A 23059-nucleotide genomic window follows, 5' to 3' on the forward strand; every position below is an offset into this window, starting at 1 on the left:
GAAACCTAGAGGTATATATGTTGATGACATACTCATTAAATCATTCCGAGCGGGCAACTTCTGTGCAGATATAGAAGAAACTTTCCGGACATTACGGGCGTACGGGGTCAAGCTGAACCCACAAAAGTGTCTGTTCGGAGCAAAAAGTGGTCGTTTCCTAGGCTACATAGTCACCGAGCGAGGCATTGAGGCCAACCCTAGCAAGGTCAAAGCGCTACAGGATATGCCGCCGCCCAAAAACTTGAAGGAAGTCCAACGCCTTACGGACTACATAACAGCGCTATCCCGGTTCATCTCCCGGACATCCGATCGGAGCATGCCCTTCTTCAGGATTCTGTGCCGGGTGACCAAATTTCAATGGGATGAGGAATGTGACCGAACATTCAAAGAATTGAAGGCTTACCTAAACTCATTACTTGTATTAGCTAAGCCATTTGTCGGCGAGCCCCTCCGCATTTATCAGTCTTCAACCGAGCACGCGGTCGGTTCGGAGTTAGTCTGGCAGAACGGCGAAGAACAGCCAGTGTATTTCCTTAGCCACATTTTAAAGGATGCTGAGTCTCGCTACACTAGTCTTGAGAAGCTTGCCTTCGCCAAACTCACGGAGAACGAATACACATGTCCGTACGGCTAGACTATAAAGCAACTAACAATGAAGCGGAGTATGAGGCGCTTATAGCAGGTTTGTAGGCTGCTCGGCATGTGGGAGCTAGTAATGTTTTAATTCATTTAGACTCATAGTTGGCTGCTCAGCAACTTTCAGGAGCATTTGAAATAAGCAACGTCAGGCTCAAGCTTTATGCGGAAACCTTCGCCAAACTAAGGGTCGGTTTCCGAGAGGTGGTGATACAGAGATCCCCCGCGCGGCCAATCAAGCTGCTGATGAACTGGCTAAGCTGGCCAGTTCGATATCACCAATCGTCATTGAGCAGCCAGTCGAGCAAGTGTCCCTGGTCGCCCACATCGATCGGATGGAGGGACTCACATTTCTAAATGACTGCCGAACGTTATAACAGAGTTTTTGAGGTCAGGAGCAACGTCGTCCGATCGGTCGGAGGCACATCTGCTCAGAAGAAGAGCTGGTCTGTTCGTCCTCATTGGTGACCAGCTCTACAAAAAAGCGTTCTCCAAACCTCTGCTTAAATGCGTCGGCCCGGAGGATATGGACTACATTTTACAAGAAGTACACCAAGGCTCATGTGGCGGGCATCCGAGCGGTCGCTCGTTGGCAAGGAAGATTCTTTTGGCCGACTATTTTTGGCCAACTTTACAGGAGGACGCCGCCCGGACAGTCGCCACATGCTTATCCTGCCAACGGTACCATAGTTTCTCACATCGTCCCGCGGAAGAATTAAAAACTTCCACGGTGTCCTACCCGTTCGATCAATGGGGCATGGACATTGTGGGATCATTTCCAATGGCGACCGGATAACGAAAGTTTTTGCTAGTAGCAGTGGACTATTTTTCCAAGTGGATTAAAGCAGAGCCACTAGCTAAAATAACTGAGGAAATGGTTAAAAAATTTATATGGCAGCATATCATTTGTCAGTTCGACATCCCGCGACGGCTCATCTCCGATAATGGGAGGCAGTTCTCGGGTCAGCAGCTCAAGGAATGGTGTGAGGGGTACGACATCTAGCAAGGCTTTACCTCCGTAACATATTCCCAAAGTAACGGGCAAGCCGAAGCACCAATCGGGAGATCTTACGAGTTCTCTGGGCTCGGCTCGACCATGAAGGTGGCAGTTGGGTGGATGAGCTGCCCGGGGTATTATGGGTGCTCCGAATGACGCCCAAGGAGGGAACATGAGCGACCCGCTTTCACCTGGTGTACGGGGGAGAAGCCATCGTCCCGGTAGAAGTAAGGGTAGAATCCGACCGGATTAAAATCTACGACGAGAACAATGCCGAGCGAAGGCATTTGGAGCTGGACTTGGTGGACGAGACGCGAGCCAAGGGCGCCGTTCGGTTGATGGCGTACCGGCAGAGGATGAAGCAAAGCTACAATAGATGGGTAATTCCCAGATCTTTTCAGGTCAGCGATCTCGTCTGGAAGAAAGTCAAGTCGGTCGACGACGTTACCAAGCTGGGAGCTCCTTAGGCTGGGCCGTTCAAGATTGTAGAAAAGCTCCGTTCGGGCGCTTATTACCTCGAAGATGGAGATGGACGGAAGCTAGAGCGACCATGGAGCACAAATCACCTCCAGCCGTACCGAGCTGGGTGAAAGGTGTGTCATTGTAACTCATAATGTTCAATCCTGCTGTATCTTTTGATCGCAGAAGTAAAATCAAAGGAAAACTAAGGAAATGAACAATTTATGCCGAACGAAAATCGTCGAGCGGCGACGTTAAATCCCAGAGTCGGACCGACGACTATAAACCCTCCGGCCCGAAGACCGTCGAGCGGCGACGTTAAATCCCAGAGTCGGACCGGCGACTATAAACCCCCTGGCCCGAAGACCGTCGAGCGGCGACATTAAATTCCAGAGTCGAACCGGCGACTATAAAAACCCCGGCTTGAAGACCATCGAGCGGCGACGTGAAATCCCAGAGTCGGACCGACGACTATAAACCCCCCGGCCCGAATACCGTCGAGCGGCGACGTTAAATCCCAGAGTCGGACCGGCGACTATAAACCCCCGACCCGATGACCGTCGAGCGGCGACATTAAATCCCAGAGTCGGACCGGCGACTATAAACCCCCCGGCCCGAAGACTACCGAATGCCGCTCGGAAAGAATGCGTGCGAAGAAGTAACATTAGCAGAATCGGAATTTTATATTGACTCGTATAAAAATAACACAGACAAGTGGGCTAAGGGCGTCTTGGAGATCCTTTTTATCTCCTTGAAGTTTAGCTTCAGCAGCCGATCAACTTTCTCGCTCAGTGGATAGCAGGTTGGCCAATTCTTGGACGCGCTGCTCTAGCGCTTGGACCTGCACATTCTTTGCTTCTAAATCAGAGATGACCCTATTCTTTCTGTTGGTCGCCAGCTTAATCTCTTGGTCGTGAGATTTAACCTAGGCTTCAAGCCCAGCTACCCTGGTTTCCAGACCAGAAGACTTATGTCGCTCGGCCGCAAGCAGTTTTTCTGTCTTGTTCAGTTCGGACCGAAGCGTGACATACGAAGGCCCCTGAGCAGGCGCCCCTCCAGAAATCTAGAGTTTTTTCAACTCTTCCTCCAGCGCAGCCAAACGGTTGCTGACCGCAATGTTCTCCACCCAGTTCTGCGCTCAAAACAAAATAATATCAAAGAACCAATTTAAATAGTCATGTAGTAGGTTGAGGAGCATACCCCGGTAGCTTGCTGTAAGTGGCTATCGCCGAGCTGACCGGGAATCATCAAGGCAACGCGGGTCCTCGCATCCTCCCATATTTTAGCGAGCGGTCCGTGAATAATGATTTGATGCTCTGGGGCAACTGGCCGATCAGCCGCCAGAAGAAATTCTTCTGTGGGGAGATGGAGGATGACCTTAACCACTCGACGGCCGCTCGGATCCGACTGGGCTGAGGCTGCGCGGCCGGACGACTCGCCAAGCGGAGCGGAAATTATATCGGACCGCCGAACCCGAAGATGAGCCCGGGGCTGGGAACTAACGGGCTGTGCTTCAAGGGAAGCTATTGGCAGATCAAGCTAGGAGGGAGTTCGGTCTGAAGAGATGGCCTCGACTGAGGCGGGGGCCGGGGTGATTGCTGCAGAGGGGGTGCTGACCTGCTCTGTCACTGGTTCCACAGATGTAGCTGAGTGGGTGTGAAGGTCCGTCCGGCGCCTTTTGTGTATCACCAGGGGGGAGTCCTCGGTCGAATGCCCCGCGTCTTCCGACGCCGGATGTCCGGCAGACGATATAGCATTACCGACCGTTTCAGTTGTAGGGAGCCGAACGACCGACTCTCCAACTGTGGGTGGAGCTTCTTCGCTTTCACCCTCGTGTGAGCCGACTGGTTCGATGTCCAGATCGGCCATCTCCTTAGTTGCTGCCGCCTCTACCTCAACAGCTTTCAACCTCATCCGATCAGTAGCCTTGGCACGCCACATGATGTCGGCTGCATAAAAGAAGAATAAATCAGTTTGACCAAAAGGAAAGGGGCGAGAAAAATGATTACCCATGCTGCTCAGAAGCTTGGTTTGGATTGGGCTCAATCCAAATATGTACGGCACGCCCTCGTAAAGCAGCTTGTGGATGTTGAATCTCTGTCCGGCCAACAGATTGGTTGCGTGGAGATAATCTAGTTGACTCTTGTATTTACCAAGGTCGAGCGGGCTCGGCACGGTGGTCCGCCATTTAGTTCGGAAAGATGGCCACTCGAGAAAACGAAGGTAGAAGTAGTTCTCTTTCCAATGTTTGTTCGAGGTCGGCATCTTGTCGAAGAAAACAAGACCGATCCGCAACTGGAAGAGAAAGGTGCCCCACTCGAATTGTTTGGGATAGTAGAAATAATGGAAAGTCTTGGGGATTAAGGGGATGCCGTGCAGCCTAAAGAGGACAACTACCCCGCACAGCAACCTAAAAGAGTTTGGGACGAGTTGGCCGAGCGGGAGGCGGAAGTAGTTACACACCTCAATGATGAACGGGTGAACAGGAAAGCGTAGATCGGCTATAAACTGATATCGGAAAAAGTAAATAGTGTCGATCGGAGGGGGTAGCTAGTATTAGCTCATGGTCGGAAGGAAGTTCAAAGGTTCGGACGAGGCTTAGCGCGTCTCTCTCGTCGAACCGGCTCTCCGTGGTTGTATACCAGAGGCCAGGAGCGAGGTCGGACTAGCGAGAAGAACTGGCCATTACCAGGACAAGGATCAAAACAAAAGAAGACAAAGGTTGACGAGAAGAATGGCCAGAACAGTGTCAAAAGGGGCACGAATACAGCGATAGTGCAAAGAAAAACGCAAAAGAACTGAAAGGAGGAGGACGAAGGGGCCTTATAGAAAATATGACCGAAGGAGAAGGCGAGGGATCGCCGGAACGCAGAGAAACGAGTTCGCCGGAACACTGAACAAGACGGAGCAAAAGTCTTCTGATGCGCACACTCGATAACGCGAAGCGGCTAGGAAAGAATAGACGTCCTTATAAACGTTGGACTCGATCAACCGGAGCCGTCTGATCCAGGTCCCGAGATCCGAGGAGCAGATCTGACCGTCGAATTCGAAAGGCCAAAGGTCATATTAGCTCTGACGGCTGCGCGACCACGTGGCGCTCGCTCATGGGTCGCATTTAATGAGCACCATTATGCGGGCGTGGTCACGTGTTCAGCCTTAATGGTGGTGATTTGCATGAATTCCGAGGAGATCCCAGGGATAGCAGCGTTGACCAATGCCGGAGCAGTAGGACCACTGCTGGCAAACAAAATTTTCCAAGTGCTAGCCCGTGTCGCGTCGATCGGCATCACCCGCTTCGCAATTCTCGATCGGATAGACACTACCATTGGTAGCTGAACGGCAGGCGTGTCGCCAAGCCAACGGTCCAGTCAGTCGGACTTGCCGCCTCCTTCGACTAGACTTGGAGGGGAGACATGTGATCCGGTGGAAAGGATCGGAGGCCCACATGGGAAGGGGTCAACGAAACGAGAGAGTCAAAGTTCCAGCTCAGTGGGGCAGAAGTCACCTGGTCGACCGGCCAGAGTAGTTGCCGAGCCGACATGAAGACAGCTCGACCTCGGGTCGAGCTCCCGACGCTCACAAGCTCCCTTATAGAGGAGTCGCTTTGCCGAGTGGCCGAGCCGCTCGGTCGAATTGCAGAACAACTAGCTGGTGCCTTGTCTGAGTATGTGACTGAGCGGCCGTCTCGCCCGGTCCGAGGTGAATATATATCCAAGCGCCTGGGAGTCCGAGCAACTAGCCCGTCCGGCCCAAGTAGCGACAAAAGGCTTAGAAGAGGACGAAAGGGGCAGCTTGTGATATCATTCTCGAGACACCTGCCGCCGACAAACAGCATGGTCAGCGGCCGAGCCGTACCGAGGATCGTATGGGGGAAGTTTCCGCTGCCGTGGCAGAGATATGCTCGGGCAGTTGCGGTATGGTGTTAGGCACGCTTTTTTGATACAACCATTCTGAGGTATGCTTTGAGGAACGTGCACGTCTCGGGAAGCATGCACACGCCTCTCCGGGGTCTTATATAAAGACCCTCAGACTTCGACGGAGATAGGGTTTTTTCTCCCATCTACTGTAGCCACAGTTGTTATTTTGTCTCTGCTTCATCTCGCCGTTGCCTGACTTGAGCGTCAGAGGGTCGTCGCTGAGAAGCCCTTCCCGACCCGGCTTTGTTGCAGGTTCACCGGAGGTCCACATCATCGCGGAGATCACCCGAAGGCAATAGGGAGCGCCACGTCCCCAGCTTTCATCGACTCAAGCACACGGACAGGATCATAATTTAAATTTTAATTGATTACACAATGTGTCTTCTTTTGAGCCGACATATTTTGTGCATGATCTAAATAAAATAAAATTTTGTTCTGTAAGCTACCTTAAGCATATATTTGGTATAAAAGTAATCTTTTTTTGGATTGATTATTCTTAGCATAGATATATTTCTACCAATACAAAATATACTAAACATATCTAAGATATCTTCGTTTGAGTCAATACATTAATTTAACTTAGTAGCACGTTGGATAGATAAGTTCAAGAAAATCCTAGGAACTCTATTCAAATAGAAATTACTTATTAACTTTAATAACATAAAACTAGACTTATTAATTGATTGATACCTTATACTAATTAATTAATATAATATAATCAATTATCTTAATTAATTAAAAAATTTATTATATAGAACACAGCTAAATCTATAAGTTTATAATTAAATAATATTATGTAATACTCTTTAATTATTCCTGGATTAATAAAAAACTTAATATTTTTTCTTTGCGCTAGTTCACATTGAAACACTGTTAATCGCGGTGTTTTTTTAATTGCATGAAACACGGTTTCACACCAAAAAGTGTTTAATCGGTTAGAAATATAATGAATCGATTACATTGACAAACTGTTAATCGTGGCGTTTTTTTATTTCATGAAACACCGCTGCACACCGAAACCGTGTTTAATCGATTAGAAATATAATAAATCGATTATGAAATATTCTAATCATTAGGGGTAGGGGAAGACGGCGCTAAAAGTTCAAATGTTCTAATTCAACGAGAAAGTAAAAGCTTTATCAAGATTTCCTTAGGACCTCCTCTGTATATATAAAAATTCAATTCCTTATCCACCTATAAATAATAACAGATTAAATTAATAGATTTTACCCATTAAATCCATATTTAATAATTCAAAATCTAATAATCTTAAATTAGATCATTCAACAGATTTTAATATTTCTTAAATCACATGTGAGCCCGTCTTAAAGGAGGTTAAAACCAACACTATTAACTTTGTGCACTAGATTTATGGAAGTGCCTTCATGAACTAAGGTTCAAAGTTCACTTTCAATCCATAAATAACAAGATTAGACGGCAAACATAACAATCTTAGCTATACTTTTATAGTCAAAACAAGCTAAATCTTACTGTCGTCAAAAGCAAATGACCTCATCTGATAGCATATGAAAAAGCATTACTACTCATGGGAACTAATAAATGGTTCAGACAGGTTAATAAAAGAAGAATTGAAATCACTGAGCCAGGCGATTTATGAGGATTTATGTAATTACTGATCGCTGTTGCCGTTCATTTCTTCAGAGGCACCATTTCCACCATCTACATGTTGAACATGGTTGAGATTAGCAAAGCTTGAACATGAACTGTGAAAACAACTATGGAAGGTCCAATGCAGACATCCTTATGTACCTTCATTATCAGCAGATGCATACGCTGACCGACGGGAACGAACTTGCTGCTGTGGTGTGGGCTGACGAAAACGAAAAGATGGAGAGTCAATTAGTACCCCAGTGAAATGACCAATTACAAAGGAAAATAGTCCAATTACATGGATAGCAGAATGAGTTCTATTGACAGGCACCTGTAGCTTTGGGCGAAGAGCCTCTAGAGGTCCTTTAGGTTTCTGAGCATGCCCTCCCTCCTATAGTAATAAACCATGCATATAAGACAGATAAGGCTATACATCAGCTCTCAGTTGAAAACAGAAACGTGCTTGATATTTGATACAATGCCGATACCTTCCCTAAAGCCCAATCCGCAGAATCAAAGTATGCACGTTCATGATCCTACATGAGTTTCATAATATTGGTTGTCAAAAAATTCTTCAAGGAAATCCATCTAGCTATTAAACTGAGGTGAAACTTCCATTTCAAGATAGAATCGCTTGCCTTGGATATCAATGGTGGTTTTTTGGGTATCATTCCTCCATATTTCTTCTTTATTGCTTGTTCCTACAATGTAGAAGCCATAGACACCTCAAAAAGATGATACTTCTTTGTCAATATATTCTCAAAAAGCTGTGCATGTCTATCTCAATTAACTATTTCCATTATGGCGTTCTAATCTAACCTCTTGTTGGGATGACGGCATGCCATTTTCCTCATTTTGATCCAACTGTTTGTCAGCACCCATCTTCGACATAATGACCTTGAAGCAAATGCAACATAAAAAAGGTATGATAAACTAACCGAAACACTGCAGGATGATACTGTATAAGGACATCATGTTTGGAAATTGGTTAGAGCACGATTGAGAATAGAGCCATATGCTAAGAAAAAAATGGCAGTGAATAAGGTCTCAACAGCTAACTAAAAGCATATGCAAACACTGGAAAAATGGGAGACATAAACAAGACTGTCGTGCTAAGATAGTTTATAGAATCTTCCAGTAAGTATTCTCAACTTTTGTGTTACAATAGACATCTCTATAGGCAAGCCATCTTCCCTGCCAATGCTTCCCAATGCCCAAGAAAGTTAGACGTCCTTACCCAGTAAAAAACACTGACATCATTTCAACAGAGCAATATGTGACTTTAACCCGATCAATATATCTAACATTTCTAAGATGAATGTTCAACCATTTCCAGGTTTACATAATTTGAGAACTTCCTGTTTTTATGCAATGTTTTAACATAATTATCCCAAGTTTTCATTTGTACATGAATTCTGTTAATATAGTTTTCCAAGTGCTTAGTTTTTTGTATTATTCTGATCCAAATAGACTGCAGTTTTGGAAAATAAAGAAATACCGTGATCGGTCACAAGCATCTTTCCTATCTAGATTAATGTAATTCCTAGAATAATCATAAAGTAGTGAAAATAACAAAGACTCAAACTAAAAGATCATTCTATCTTCTTCGGTTGGTTTCTGGTCTAAAAAGTTAATGAAGTCACAAATATTTTTCCCTTTAATTTAAGATCTCAAAGAAGATACACAAATATCATTTTATCTATTAAGCAAGTCGAGGCATCTGCTCCTACTTTTGAAAGAGAAATGCTTTAAATTATAATTAAAAAAAAAGAAGAAGAAGGAATCAAACCTTTCCGTTACTCAGCATATTTGTCACTTTTTAAGAACTGAAAAGGGGAAAGAAGAGAAAAAGGGTTGTTTGATCCGTTTGCAAGAAGAATTAAAGTGGCAGGGATTATATGGGGTCAATTTATACTATATAATAGATTATTTATTTTTTTCAAAATTATGGGCCACCAAAGAAAATGGACCCGAGTCCGATGACTCTTTTGCCTCCTAATAGGCATGACCCTGGTGTTATAAGGGCATCCACTTGCCGACGTGGCAATGGGGAGGGAGCTCCTTCAATTTCCGCAAGGAGCGGCTCCACAGGGAGCCGTCCCTTCAATTTTTTTTTAATTAAAATGTTTTTTTTTCTTTTTAGTTTTTGTTTAAAAAAAGGAAATCGCTCCTGTTTAAGGAGAAATTTTGTTTTTTCTTAGTTTTAGTTTCTTAGTTTTTTAGTTTTTTATTACAACATTTTTTAATTATTAATGTTATAGCAATTTATGAATTTAAATTTTATAAAAATTTAATGATATATAATGAAAAATACAAATGAGAGATGGGAAATATATATAATGAAAAAGTGTCGACCCATAAAGGAGTTGTTGAGAGGGTTTTTTTATAGTGGACAGATGTGTGAAGTTTTTTACTTTTGACATGGCTCGAAGGAGCTCTTGAAGAGCTCCCACAACTGTGGATTCTCTAAGAGCATCCCTAATGCAAGGTTTTTGAAGAGGTTTGTGAAATGAAAAAGCTAAACAAAAAAGTTCTAACCATTGTGGATACAAGGTTTGAAGTTTATAATTCAAGAGCAGTAGTAAAATTTCAAAGCTACTTTCTTGTTTTGAAATATGCATGTAGCCATGCAATTACATGTTATGAATTGGACCACACAAAAATCATTTAGAGCTCTAACTACTAGAGATGTTTCAATAGATTTTTAGAATGTTGATGTGGATGTGACATGTTGGGATCATAAAAAAAGCTTTTGTAGAACTCTAACCATTGAAGATGCCCTAAGCATTCTAGTATATATTAATGAGAACATGAAGTGAAGTCCACACTCTTATCCCATACTCCTACGTGAGGCTTTTGGAACCTAGAAGACGCTCATTATTGTGTGTTTATGAAATGTGAGAGACTATTGTTTGTAGAGCAAAGAATTTATTTTTTTCTCGAGAAAAGCTTGTTATGCCTGGGAAGCGCTAGAGATGAATTGTCATTGTTTTCCCCATTGATGGCTGAGAGGCAAGTCTAGATAGTATCTAGAGAGATTTGAATATTGATCTGGACAATGGATTTCTGCTGGTTTATTGTACTTTTTGCTCTAATATTATATAGATTTTGATTCTCATAGTGGAGTAGATTTACACCAAACCACATTAATTTCTCTTCTTTTTGTGCCTGTGCTATTCAATCAAGGGAGACAAAAAGCTCACCACAATTTCCTTGTGGTGGAGGTGACAAGTTAGTAGTTTGAGACATCTTATTGTAGCAAGTGGCGCAAGAAGGCTTCAACTATATCTAGTGGTATCAAAGACTACAAATGATTCTGACACTTCAAATGACAATTAGGTATAGGTTCAGAATGTATTAGATGGTACTTGGATCTGGTTTCACACACACAATTTTCAGTCGTCAAAGCCAAAAAAAAGTGTGAATGATCTCTAGGACTCGAAAATCTAGCAGTTTACCATATTAAATAAACACTTGTGAAATGGGTATTCAGTGTGCAATTGCTCCACCAGTAGCATCGATCAAAACCGGATCTACCATCTAGTTTTCGGACAGAGAGTGAATCAAAGTGAGGCTCATAAATGCTGGTTACTTTTTCCTAAGAAATGATCCACCAGGAAGATTTCAGATTAAACGAAATAAGCTAAAAATCAGATCAAGATCTGACCCTATAGATCAACATAGGGTTCAAAATCCAACATTAGCTACTCTCTAGACGTCAACCGGATCGCACTGATTCGAATTCAAATCCAAATCCATTTAAAAGAGCACTCTTTTTTCCACTTGAACGAGCAAAAAAACCGAACAATCCATCACGATCGACTTCTACCGGAAAATTTCGCGGAATAAAGCATTGCGATTTATCAAACGTAGAGGAATTAGGATTCCTGTCGCGCAATCGAAAAGTAGAACCAAGCAAGAATCCACGCGAGCTCTACTTGGGATCCAAAAGGCCGAATCGAACAAGAAATAAGAAATGCCGAGAAGAGAAGCGATCGTACCTGCGCCTAGGGATCGAGATCGGCGATGGAGGGAGGGGTGACCACAGATTTCCCCTCCACTGGCTGGCAATTAATAAAATGAATGAAAACTCGAAAAATAAAATGAGCAGATAAGACAACGAGTCGAGTGCGGACGACGCGTGCTGAGTCGATAACGCGTTCGAGATTACCTGTCCAATTTGAGATACGAAGCATTGATTAGAGCGCTCCGACTGCACCACTATCGTCCACCACGTCATCCTTTTCCCGGATCCCTGTTCCATCCAAGACAGCCTAATCTTAATGCCGAACTGCTAGATTTTATTTCTTCTATTTATAAAATAGACGAAGATTTTAATTTGGAATCAGCTGGATCTTATTCAAGCAGATGTCTCTACCAAAGCAACTCAGCACGAGATTGGCAGCATGGAGCCTGAAAGGGCACCATCAAAGCCAAAACTGTCAAGGATTTGTCTCCATATTTGCGACAACTTGCTGGAAATCACGAGGTTGGACAATTTATTTGGAATTCATCCATCCAAACTAAGGAATTAGTGATGAAGGGCCATATCGAATTTGACGATTTACAGAAGAAATTCATTATAGAATATATGGAAGCTTCAGTAGAAACTTTTCTAGATAACATGCCAACAGGAGGTAAACCTATGGAAGATGAGTACGTGGTGGACTCGGGCTCACAGATTATTATGTTTGACGGCTTCTTGTCGGAGGAGGATCAGAGCAGGAACAAGCAAGGGATGATGGTGATGAAGATGATGGCTGACGTTGCTACGATGGAGCTTTTGTCGAAAGCACTTCTCACGCTTCCAACCTTGGAGAAGTGCTGAAAGGCTAGATAGGCTGCGATTGCCAAGGACACGATTGAACCAGATTGAGTATCTCTGCAAGGAAAAGTAGGCACCAACATGATAAGTAGGGTGGAATTCACACATATTAATCAGCGTAGTGGCTACATGTGAGAGGATTCAACAAAGATCTACTGTTTAGTTGGCAAGTTTAAAAATGGAGAACTCAATTGAGAAGAGTTTGAAACTAAAGTAAAAGATTGGTTAAGCCAATTTATACTCTGTTTTTTTTTTTTTTGAATTATTTTATATCATTTGTGGTTTTCCAATCTAATTGATCAATTGAATTGAGTGGAGCACAGACCCAATGTCCAGAATGGTTGAGCGGTTAGTTTGAACTTACAAACTGAAATGTAAAGTTCTCGACTTTCTCAAGTCAGAATGAGCACATTTGTAAGTGAAAAGGCAACAACTTGGAGATATAGATAATGAAAGACTACTAAACTTTCTTCCTGAAAGGTGAATGTTTATGACTTTACCTTAAGTTCATGGCCTGATGAGGAGCCACGATGACAAGCAACATTGTAAAGAAAGGCAACTCAAGTTGGCCTGCACAGAAAGAAAGAAAATTTTAAGTTGAATTTTGACATTTTTCAAGTAAATAGTTAAATTTAGGAAAGGCACTGCAGATGCACAGTGCATGTAGAACTATTAGAATGAAATTGACAATTTATCAATTAATGTAGGAGAATAAGTATTAGATACAAGAAACGCTTAACCTGGAATGTAGTAGAAAAGACGGACCAGAAATGCCAAAAATGCAACCCATGTGCCATAGTCACCCCTGCCACATTTTAAACAAGTAAAAATAAAACAAAAGAAGAAGAAAAAATGCCGATTATTAATACGAAGTAGATGAATCAAGACCAGCTTACTTGATCCATGAAATGACACTTGAAGGTGCTTGCAAAGCAAAAAGAGGGAGAAGAAAGGATTTATGGATTGCTGTGCCTTTGGCTAACATTAGTACCCTGAGAACATAAAGTGCTTGTTAGAAGAGTGTTGGTATACTGAAGACATTACGGCAGTATAAATAAAAAAAATTTGACAACAATAATGGATACCTTAAAAATAAGGAACTAAGGATGTTGGCACCAAGGGAATAAGAAGTGGAAGTTGAAAACATAGAAAAAAAAATATTAATAACACAGCACGAATATGATTCCATTAGTTGTAGTAGCAAGAACATTCACTAATTGCACAGATGCGTAAACAAGTCATGTAGGGATACTGTGAACATTTTTTATATGTAGGAAGATTGCATGTTTCATAATAAAGTTGATTGGTGATAACTAGGATTAACATAAATGTTTAGTTTATGTTAAAAACCCCATTAGATATTTTTATGATCTATGAAAACAAAGTCTTTAGAAGAGCCATTGGAATATTTGTTACAATTCTTCCTTTCCGCTCTCCTGGTCATCCAACAAACAAAACAATGTCTCCAAGTTTCTGAGGAATCTTGCTCACAAGAAGCAGATACAGTAAAAGTAAAACGCTGACATACTAAAAGGAAACTGGCCTAAATATAATAGCCAAAAAAGTTAATAATTGCACAAAGTCGTGGAAGCCTGAAAACTTTTTGTGAGAAATAGGAAAAGTGCAACAGAGCTCCAAAAAATTAGATTTATTCTGTAATGTAGCAATGATATGACCTTGAATATCCATATCGTAGGAGTATAAAGATTGATCAGTTATTTGGTCTAGGGTTATTTGGAGCATCTCTCCTATGAATAGGTCCTGCATGAAGTACCACAAAAAGCTCCAAAGTGATGCCAAATCAACCTCAACCCAAAACAGGTTTCAAGGTGTTAGTTATTGTGCGAGTTAGAGTTACCTCAACAACTATGCATATGGACTGACAAATTTTATTAGCTTCTCATATGATATTGTCTAATCAAAGCTCTTTTTTTCTAGGTGCTGTCTACTTTGAGACTGAAGTCCCTTATATATATGTTTTTTCCATTTTTGAAGAATGTATCCTTTTCATTCTTTATCTATTTTTTTTATCATGTTTCTTGTAATTTTATTTTGTCTTATATAATTCTAACAAAGTATATCCAATAATTAAAGAAGTCAAAATAGCACAACTTTCCTTCAAACCAGCCTTGACTTATAAAATAATCCATAAAAATATTCAATGGGAACTCCAAATGCAAAAGCAACTATTTCTTAACTGATACAATTACTTGAAATTAATATATTCCAAAATAATTAGTGTTCGCATTACATCCATCCAAATCTCAATCTTGCAATAAATGTTTATGATTTTTTTTTAATGTAACCCGACCTAACCCAAGAGGCATGATTAGGGCAAGCTTGATTAGAACTCAATATATGTTAACTTGAATCAGGTAAAAATACAAAATACTTTGTTCAATATAATTGCTATCCAACAATGACTACGAATGAGTAGACTACCAATTTATCATCTTGTAAATTTAACTAATTGGTAAGATCACTCAATTCTTATAATGCTAGCGAAGCAAAAAGAAAGGATGCAGCGAGATTTAGTTTACGATCATGAGTTTCTGTTGTAATAATTCTTTCCCTACTAGCCATTAGGTCATGAATCCGTCCATGTGTGGGACCAGCCCTCGCACCAACTACTATGAATCTATGACAGTGACTTGGACGCTCCAGAACTTCAAGAAAAAGGTTTCACTTTCAAGATCAAAGCACAGGAAATTAATAAATTTTAATGAGGCAATTGAAGAGAAACACATCTACCAATTGAGTCAGCTTGCTTACGCGATGGAGACAGCAGAAACCCATTGAACCGTATGCGGACTGAGCGGCGCAGCATAGCATGTCACTCCACCAAGCCTTTTATTTGCCTTCTTAACCATCGACGGCATGCCCGTGATGGGAAGAGCAGGGCCAAGCAGCCTACAACATCCCGAAACAAAGCCCAAAATCAAAGACAAAGAGCCGAGATTCGCCAGGATCAGCGAAAATGGAAAACCGTACCTAAGGGCAGGGGCGGTGACTGGACCGCCGCGGGCGACGGGGGCGAGAGGGGGAGGGCGGCATTGGAGCCTCGAGCGGGCGGCCGGAGAGGCGAGGAACGGCGAGGGGAGGGATAAGAGGACACCGGTGGACATCGTCGGATCCGGTGATCGGGGATCGCGGTGAAGATCGAGGGGAAGGGAGAAGAAGAAGCGAGAGTGACGAGGAGCTCGCGCTTTAAATACCTCCGGACTTGATTTGTTCGTTGTGAGGAAGGAGATGGGGAAGTGACGGAACTCCATCCACCTGGCCAGTCAAATGATCGATCTTCTTACGCACACACCGAACTTACCTTCCACGTGGCACGACAAAAAATGGCTCTTTATTCATTGGGCTCCACTTTTGTCAAGCCCTAATGCACGGGTACATACTGAGGTTCAAAATAACGTACAATAGAAAAATGATCCCGCACGGCACGAGAAGTTTGTGAAAGAAAAACAAAAAAAAGCAAAAAAACGAAAAAACGAAAGCTATGGGTAACCTAGTTGAGTCAGTTTCCTCCGTCCACGTGGAAAGAGTAAGTGGGGGAAGCAGTTTTGGTTCGACTCGGGGCCACAAGCTGGGCAATTTTACGTCACGCCCAGAGTTTTAACATATATTTACAACATAGTCCTGTTATTTTAAATTCATGCTCCTATAATTTTTAAGCCAGTGATGGAGGATTAGATAATAAATTGTAAACTATGCAGGTCCTTTTTGACAAATCTAAAATCATCAGGAACATCTTTCTTTGGGATTTTTGAAAAAAAGGTAACAAAATAGATTTTTTCCATAATTATTTGGAGGACTAAACCAAATCAAATTGATGTTCAAAAATAAATTGTTTTATAATAAATAAACGATCTTCCCTCTTGATTTACCTAGAGAATAAATTCAAAATACCATAGTCAAATTTGGACTTAGAATTAGTGAATTATATCAAATGACTGGATTATAGCTTAAAGGGGCACTAAAGAAACAATAAGCGTTATATAATAATAATTAATAAAAAAGAAAATTTAGTCTGTCAATTACAAAAGAGTCACTACTGAACAGGGATGCAAGCATAAATTGCTACAAGCATCTCTCCACAGGAAAGGACTTGAGAAAAAATTAACAAAAGAAGAGAGAGAGTCAAGAATGAATTTGAGAGCAAGATGGTCCTTTGACAAGAACATTGTTTCATTGAAACAATCTCACTGATCATTAAAGAAGCAGGTTGTGTCTTTGATAGCCCCTCGCGACGCAGTTCTCATTCACTTAGTTTGCATGTCTTGATGTAAGGATGTTCATAGTTGATGTATTTGGTCCAGTAGGTCCTGTACCTAGTCATTGCCAACTCCAACCAAGGCTTCATGTTCCCATTGTAGTGGACTACTGCTGCATTTTCTATCTCCGCGCGATCAATCGTGGGGTTATACCCTAAGCCAAGAACATGCCAGGATTTGTCCAAGGGATAAGTCAGTTTGTAAAATGTAAGCAATCCTGGAGGAAGTGTTCCAAGCTTCCACAGCACCCGATCTTCATTCTAAGAAGAAAAGCAGATACAGTCATGAAATCTTACAGGTGCTTATGCAGTTGGATTTGTATCCAGCATGAAATTTAAGTTCAATATAGTAGTAAAACTTCAGGTTTCATCCAGGTCAGGTTCGAGGCCAAATTTTCCAAGTTGGAATCATCTAAGCCAAGCCAAGTTTTCACCTTCAAGAAGCCACACTTATACAAGTACATCTAGAATATAGCAACTGGATTAGCTAAATGCCCAATTCTACGGATGCACGTAGCTATATAAAATCCTGAATGACTTTGTATATGCTTCCTGAGGCATGAAATATTTGGCACTGCTCTGATGCAGAAAGAAAGTGACTCAAATGATAAGCAAGAAACTTTTCTTTTGGAGAGGAAATCAATTGAGTGAATAACAGAATGCTTCATATCTTGCTTTAGTCAAAAATAAGAACTGTGATATCCATGCAAATAAAATAAACAATCAATAGCTAATGAGCGTTAAAGTAATTAGAGGAGGTCAAAATTTAATGAGGATGAATTTCATTTTGCAAAAGGTATTTATTCAACCAAATTCGTCAATAATATAGAAAACATGTAGGCCTAAAGAAAGATAGCATCTATTGTAGAACAACATAAACTACTTTTAACTCATGAAATTATAAATCATGCGAAAGAAACATTCCTAAACATATAAACTAAAAGCACTCAATGTATGTGCATATAAGATAGAGATCATTTCTACGACAGAAGTACAGTTAAGCTTGCTAGAAAATTAAATGAAATGGTAAACAATTTAGTTGTTTAAGGATCATGTTACAGTTCAAAGTAGATTTTATGTCTAGAAGAAGCATACACAACTTTCTGGAGCATGAAAAATTAAATTATAAAAATCATTTATGAATATTATCTGATGTACCATGCTCTGCCATTTGTGATAAATCCCTGTAATGTCTTTCTTCTTCCACTCCTTGAGATCAAACATATTCATCCCATAGGCCCAGCCACATGCATTAGAATCAAAGTTGCTGGAAATGTGAGGGTTGGAAAAATTGAGATACTTGTTAAACCGGTGGAAACTTTCACCACAGGTCTCCACTGCACCATTAACATTTCCATTTAAATCGACAGACCATAATGCTGTCAAATCCTTCTGAACAACAATGTCATCATCAAGAAACAGGATCTTATCCAACTTGGGATAGACCTCTGGAAGATAAAACCTCAGATGGTTTAGCATTGACAAATACTTTGGATTTCGGTACTTTAGATTGGAAGATCCTGCTGAAGGATGATCAGCCTTAAAATAGTACTCTTTCATAGCTGCAGATTCAAGCTGCCGTAGAACTGGGCAGTAGGAAGAATTCAGCCATTTGAAGTCGTCCACATTTTCTACATGAATGGTTGCCTTTCCAGGAGGGTTTAACAAAAACCACATGTTCATGGCTCCAAAATTCAATTTGTCAGTCACTAGATGAAATACATGTTTTTCTGGCTCCTGCAACAAGTAATAGCATAATAATCTAAGCAACAAAATTGAATCCAAGCAAAATTTACTAAAAAATCGTAGCAGTAAGCCCACCTTTGCATTCATGATGGTAGAATTGACAACTACTGAAGCAGCCAAGACATTATCAGAGAAAAGTGCATAATGGTAGAAGTCTGGATTTTCCAAATTTTCACTCTTTGGAAATTTTCTTTTCTCCACAGGAAGCAAATAGTATTCGATAGTTAAACGCATTGACAAGCAATTTATTCCATTAGGAATTGTTTTGGCTGCCAATTGACTAAGAAATGTACTTTGTTTCTTCAAGCTCCTAACTTGTTCATCTGCGGATTGAAGCATAGCTCTAAGTCTCTGGGTCACTGTCTTGCAGTCATACAATGCTTCTCTTGCTTTTGACAGAACTTGACCCATTGTCTTGATTTTCTCAGGAGCACTGTGATTTTTCAAATAGGAAAAAGTTGAATGGAATATTAGCACATAAGCAAAACCAAATTTATGAATATAGCAACTCACCTGTGATGGAGATCAGCATCAGCATTGGCCTCTCCCACTACACGTTGGCTGTCTTTGATCCGACTCAACAGTTCTTGGTAAAGATCCATCTTGTTCTTTGATTTCGCAAGTACAGTGTAGATCCTACCCATGATTATCTGGTCACGCATAAATCTAACTTTTGCATCAGGATATTCATGCTCACTTTCTTTCCTCCATATGCTATATTTCCCCAATACAGCAGAATCAACAGCTTTTGAACGTTCAATAGCGACATTTTCTAGCCTAACTATTGCCTCCTCATCTTGTTGGCCAAACACTGATCTCCTCTCTTGCATTCCCTCGTTCAATTTCTAGAAGAAATAAGAGTATCGGAAAAGATCACCGAGACAGATTCTTCAACAATCATCATGATATATTAATCAAAAACCTAGTTATGAAGTACATAAGACAATTGAACGATAAATGATGGATCTAGTGAGTACCCTTCTAGTTAAGTTCGTTTGCCAGTCAATTAGTCCATGATCAACTGCATCAGAAAGAAAAACCATAATCATAAATTTTCCCAGGACGGAACAATGCGCGTTTCAGAACAAATAAAAAAAAAAAAAGAGGAATATTTGGAAGAAGCATCATCACGTAGAAAACAAAGATCTAGGCATTCCCGCAAAATATATGGTGATTTACTCAGGCAGTTAACTAGGATCACATCTAAAAAACACTCTTTTTCAGGTTTCCAATCACGCCATGAATCGGAGATCTCTGAGAAGAAATCGAAAGTGCACGAACTTCCCCAAAGAGATCGAACCCCAAAAAACCCAAACCTTCAAGATCTTAGAAATGTAGTAAAAAAGCTTATCATACCCGACGAGATCAGCATGCGGTCGCTGCCTCGGACCGCCAAGAAAGACGAAGAGGCCAGAACGGCGACGAAAAGGGGAAGCAACACAGAGGGGCGAAAGCCGCCGCCTTTGGCACTCCTTCCGCCACCTCCGGCCACCAAGGGCCGCTGGGAAGTCGCCATAGCCGCCGATCGATCCAATCCCTAAGGAAACCAAGTAAGTGAAATAAGGAAAACAAATTGCCCGAATAATTGAGCGAAAAAGTCTGTAGATGCGAGATCGAGTTCGGCATTACCACTTCGGATTGGAGGAGGAAGCAGATCTAGCGAAAGAGACGAAGCGAATGAGAATTTATCCTGAGAAAGAAAAACGAAAAAAAAAAAAAGAGAAAGGACAGAAAAGAAAGGGTAAAAAAAGCCACTCGAAAATTTATATAAATCTGACTTGATAACCCATGCTCTTACCTTCTCCCTATATGTTTGACATTTGGGGCCAACGAAAGGAGTTAATAGGGGCAATTTATGAGTATGTTATCTAGGTTTGCTTATTGATTTAAGGTGGATTATTATGGAAGCAACGTATAAAAACTATTAAGTCGGACTTTTAACTGTAAACAGCATTAGTTTTCACGGCAATTTATTAAAATTTCATATCAAAATCATAATTATATTATCCATATTAGTTTCTAAACAGTGTTCATATTCTTTAATCATGATTTTAACAAAACACGCTCTCTGTGCCTCCTTGATTAGTTTCCGGTCGACGATGCATCTTTCATTCTTTTGCTTGCACCCGAATTTATCTTTCTTCGTATATGTAGGACCGACTCCGTGAGCCGCTGAAATGCTGGATCTACTCCTAATTAGTTTCAAGATAATTTATTTGTATATTCTTATGAACTAGGGCGATGATAAAAATAAAATAAAATGTTCTCATGATAATCCTAATTAATTTAATTAGTTATTTTCAGAATAATCAATCCGGTTATACGGAAGTTTTCCATCGGTCAATGATAAATCAGGAAGCGTATCCGATGATCCATCCAAAAGTTTAACATCTTTTTGATTACGCCTCTCATTTGGAAGAAAAATTCCTGTAAATAATATCGTAGTTAGGATTCGAACTACGAATATATAGGGGATAATCTAAATGTCCTACTACAATACCATGATTTTGAGGACAAAATAAAATATTCTCATAAATATAGATGAGATGGTAAGTAAAAAGAGATATATCAGGATCAAATTTCAGAATTGACATGGTATAAATCCTTATACCTTGTGTAATTCACTACACATTGACTTACCTCATCAATTATTATGATTTATCTTCTTTCGTATTAATTTGGACATGGCATTGGAACATGATAAAAGACAATATATTTTTCAAATTATTAAGGTTCAATTTTCACATCAAACACATCATTAGTAAACCCTTATTAACTTCAAATGAGGGCGTAAGTAAAAGATATTGGGTTTTTAGTTGGTCGTCATCATATGTATTTCCTGATTTATTCTTAATCTTGTCCGAATCGCTGAACCAACGGATGCTAGGCACGTGACGCTCTTCTAGTCGATGACGTGGGCCTCCGTCTACCCATATGAACCTCCGGCGAACCTGCACAGAAGTCGGGCCGGGAAGGGGTTCCCGGCGGCGACCCTCCGACGCTCACGCATTTCAATAGCGGGCGTGAGAAAGCCTTCTTGTAAAGCTGATCGCCGATGAGTGTGAACCGACCGGCTCTCCTCCTTAACAGCTGGGCTTCGCTCCGATCGGATGGTGCGGCTCCCGAGCGCAGAAACTCAGTGATGGGTGTTCTCCAGTCGCTCGGCAACGTGAGACCTTCCATCCGATCGACATGCGCCACCAAGGATACTTGTTCAATTGGCTGTCGGATGCCGATCAACGTTATGGAGCTCGCCAGTTTAGCTAACTCATCTGCCGCTTGATTCTCGGCTCGGGGTATCTTTTGGATAATCACCTCTCTGAAGTCGACCTTGAGTTTTTCGAAGGCCTCGGCATAAAGTTTGAGCCGAGCGTTGTTAATCTCGAAGATGCCTGTGAGCTGCTGAGCGGCCAATTGAGAGTCTGAATGCAGCATCACCCGACCGGCACCCACATGCTGGGCGACCTGTAATCCGGCTATAAGGGCTTCATACTCTGCCTCATTATTTGTAGCTCTGTAATCAAGCCGGACAGATAGATGCATCTTCTCCTCTTGGGGAGACAGCAATAATACACCAATACCGCTCCCGAGCCGAGTGGATGATCCATCCACAAATATCTTCCACATGGCTTCGGGCTCCGGCCTTTGTACTTCGGTAACGAAATCCGCCAAGGACTGCGCTTTTATCGTCGAGCGGGGCTGGTATTGGATGTCAAATTCACTTAACTCCGTCGTCCATTTGATGAGTCGCCCGGATGCTTCTGGATTCAGTAACACACGCTCGAGCAGGCTATTGGTTTTGACAATGATGGTATGCGCCAGGAAGTATGGGCGAAGGCGCCGAGCGGCGAGGACCAGAGCAAAAGCCAGCTTCTCGAGCCCAGTGTAGCGAGATTCAACATCTTTTAAAATATGGCTAAGGAAATACACAGGCTCCTCTCCGCTCGCCCTCACTAGCGCCGAGCCGATTGCCTGCTCGGTGGAAGATAGGTAGATACAAAGTGGCTCACCCGCAGCCGGCTTGGCTAATACCGGGAGGGAATTCAGATATGCCTTCAAATCTTCGAACGCCCGGTCGCATTCTTCGTCCCAGTGAATTTAGTGGCCTTGCGCAAGATTTTGAAGAAAGGAAGGCTCCGATCGGCAGTTTTGGAGATGAACCTGGACAGAGCAGTTATCCGACCGGTCAAACACTGCACTTCCCTTGTATTTCTTGGAGGCGGCATGTCTTGTAGAGCTTTCACCTTGCTGGGATTTGCTTCAATGCCCCGCTCGGTCACTATGTAACCTAAGAAACGACCTCCTTTTGCTCCGAACAGGCACTTCTGAGGATTTAGCTTGACCCCATATTTGCGTAGTGTTCGGAAAGTTTCTTCCAGGTCTTTGAAGAGATCGGCCGCTCGGACGGACTTGATGAGAATGTCATCCACGTACACTTCCAGATTTCGCTCGATCTGCTCTCTGAATACTTTGTTCATCAAGCGTTGATATGTGGCCCCCGCATTCTTCAGTCCGAACGGCATCACATTATAGCAATAGGTGCCGTCGGCCGTCACGAAGCTGACTTTTTCTTGATCTTCACGGGCGAGCGG

At 41.9% G+C, this 23059-nt stretch overlaps 3 protein-coding genes across 4 annotated transcripts; all 3 read right to left on the reverse strand.

Annotated features, from left to right (window-relative positions):
- Positions 1 to 7395: 7395 nt before the first annotated feature.
- LOC122052579 lies at positions 7396 to 11686 on the reverse strand. Its single transcript, XM_042614171.1, has 7 exons — positions 11622 to 11686; positions 8440 to 8517; positions 8259 to 8321; positions 8109 to 8156; positions 7952 to 8011; positions 7780 to 7840; positions 7396 to 7689 (listed from the first exon to the last, which is right to left on the reverse strand). Exons 2-7 carry the CDS (start codon positions 8509 to 8511, stop codon positions 7640 to 7642), a joined length of 354 nt encoding a protein of 117 aa, XP_042470105.1. The 5' UTR covers positions 8512 to 8517; positions 11622 to 11686; the 3' UTR covers positions 7396 to 7639.
- On the reverse strand, positions 8286 to 15732 carry LOC122052578 (cold-regulated 413 inner membrane protein 1, chloroplastic-like). 2 transcript variants are annotated; one of them, XM_042614169.1, is made up of 9 exons: positions 15437 to 15732; positions 15218 to 15355; positions 13342 to 13437; positions 13186 to 13250; positions 12946 to 13015; positions 12300 to 12502; positions 11622 to 11875; positions 8440 to 8517; positions 8286 to 8321 (listed from the first exon to the last, which is right to left on the reverse strand). In XM_042614169.1, exons 1-6 carry the CDS (start codon positions 15715 to 15717, stop codon positions 12337 to 12339), a joined length of 816 nt encoding a protein of 271 aa, XP_042470103.1. In that variant the 5' UTR covers positions 15718 to 15732; the 3' UTR covers positions 8286 to 8321; positions 8440 to 8517; positions 11622 to 11875; positions 12300 to 12336. The 2 variants fall into 2 exon arrangements, with proteins under 2 accessions (XP_042470103.1, XP_042470102.1); XM_042614168.1 differs by having other exon boundaries at positions 11999 to 12502.
- A 693-nt stretch (positions 15733 to 16425) lies between these two features.
- On the reverse strand, positions 16426 to 20208 carry LOC122052580 (polygalacturonate 4-alpha-galacturonosyltransferase-like). Its single transcript, XM_042614172.1, has 7 exons — positions 20097 to 20208; positions 19824 to 20004; positions 19445 to 19488; positions 18981 to 19312; positions 18543 to 18900; positions 17880 to 18458; positions 16426 to 16982 (listed from the first exon to the last, which is right to left on the reverse strand). The coding sequence occupies exons 2-7, from the start codon at positions 19981 to 19983 to the stop codon at positions 16707 to 16709; spliced, it is 1749 nt and encodes a 582-aa protein (XP_042470106.1). The 5' UTR covers positions 19984 to 20004; positions 20097 to 20208; the 3' UTR covers positions 16426 to 16706.
- Between the last annotated feature and the right edge of the window lie 2851 nt (positions 20209 to 23059).

Source organism: Zingiber officinale, chromosome 3A, assembly GCF_018446385.1.
Source record: "Zingiber officinale cultivar Zhangliang chromosome 3A, Zo_v1.1, whole genome shotgun sequence".
In the NCBI taxonomy this organism is placed as follows: domain Eukaryota; kingdom Viridiplantae; phylum Streptophyta; class Magnoliopsida; order Zingiberales; family Zingiberaceae; genus Zingiber; species Zingiber officinale.

Bases quoted from the DNA above. Each gene is read 5' to 3' on its own strand.
- LOC122052580 (XM_042614172.1), bottom strand. From the start codon at position 19,983: ATGGCGACTTCCCAGCGGCCCTTGGTGGCCGGAGGTGGCGGAAGGAGT. The intron at 19,489-19,823 runs GTATGATAAGCT...TTTCTGATGCAG, and splicing joins CCGCATGCTGATCTCGTCGG to TTGATCATGGACTAATTGAC. The intron at 18,901-18,980 runs GTGAGTTGCTAT...GAAAAATCACAG, and splicing joins GATGCTGATCTCCATCACAG to TGCTCCTGAGAAAATCAAGA.
- LOC122052579 (XM_042614171.1), bottom strand. From the start codon at position 8,511: ATGTCGAAGATGGGTGCTGACAAACAGTTGGATCAAAATGAGGAAAAT. The intron at 8,012-8,108 runs GTATCGGCATTG...TTATTACTATAG, and splicing joins CGGATTGGGCTTTAGGGAAG to GAGGGAGGGCATGCTCAGAA. The intron at 7,690-7,779 runs GTACATAAGGAT...TTCAACATGTAG, and splicing joins TGCATCTGCTGATAATGAAG to ATGGTGGAAATGGTGCCTCT.
- LOC122052578 (XM_042614169.1), bottom strand. From the start codon at position 15,717: ATGGAGTTCCGTCACTTCCCCATCTCCTTCCTCACAACGAACAAATCA. The intron at 13,251-13,341 runs GTAAGCTGGTCT...AAAATGTGGCAG, and splicing joins AGTGTCATTTCATGGATCAA to GGGTGACTATGGCACATGGG. The intron at 12,503-12,945 runs GTAAAGTCATAA...TTTTCCTTGCAG, and splicing joins CATCAGGCCATGAACTTAAG to AGATACTCAATCTGGTTCAA.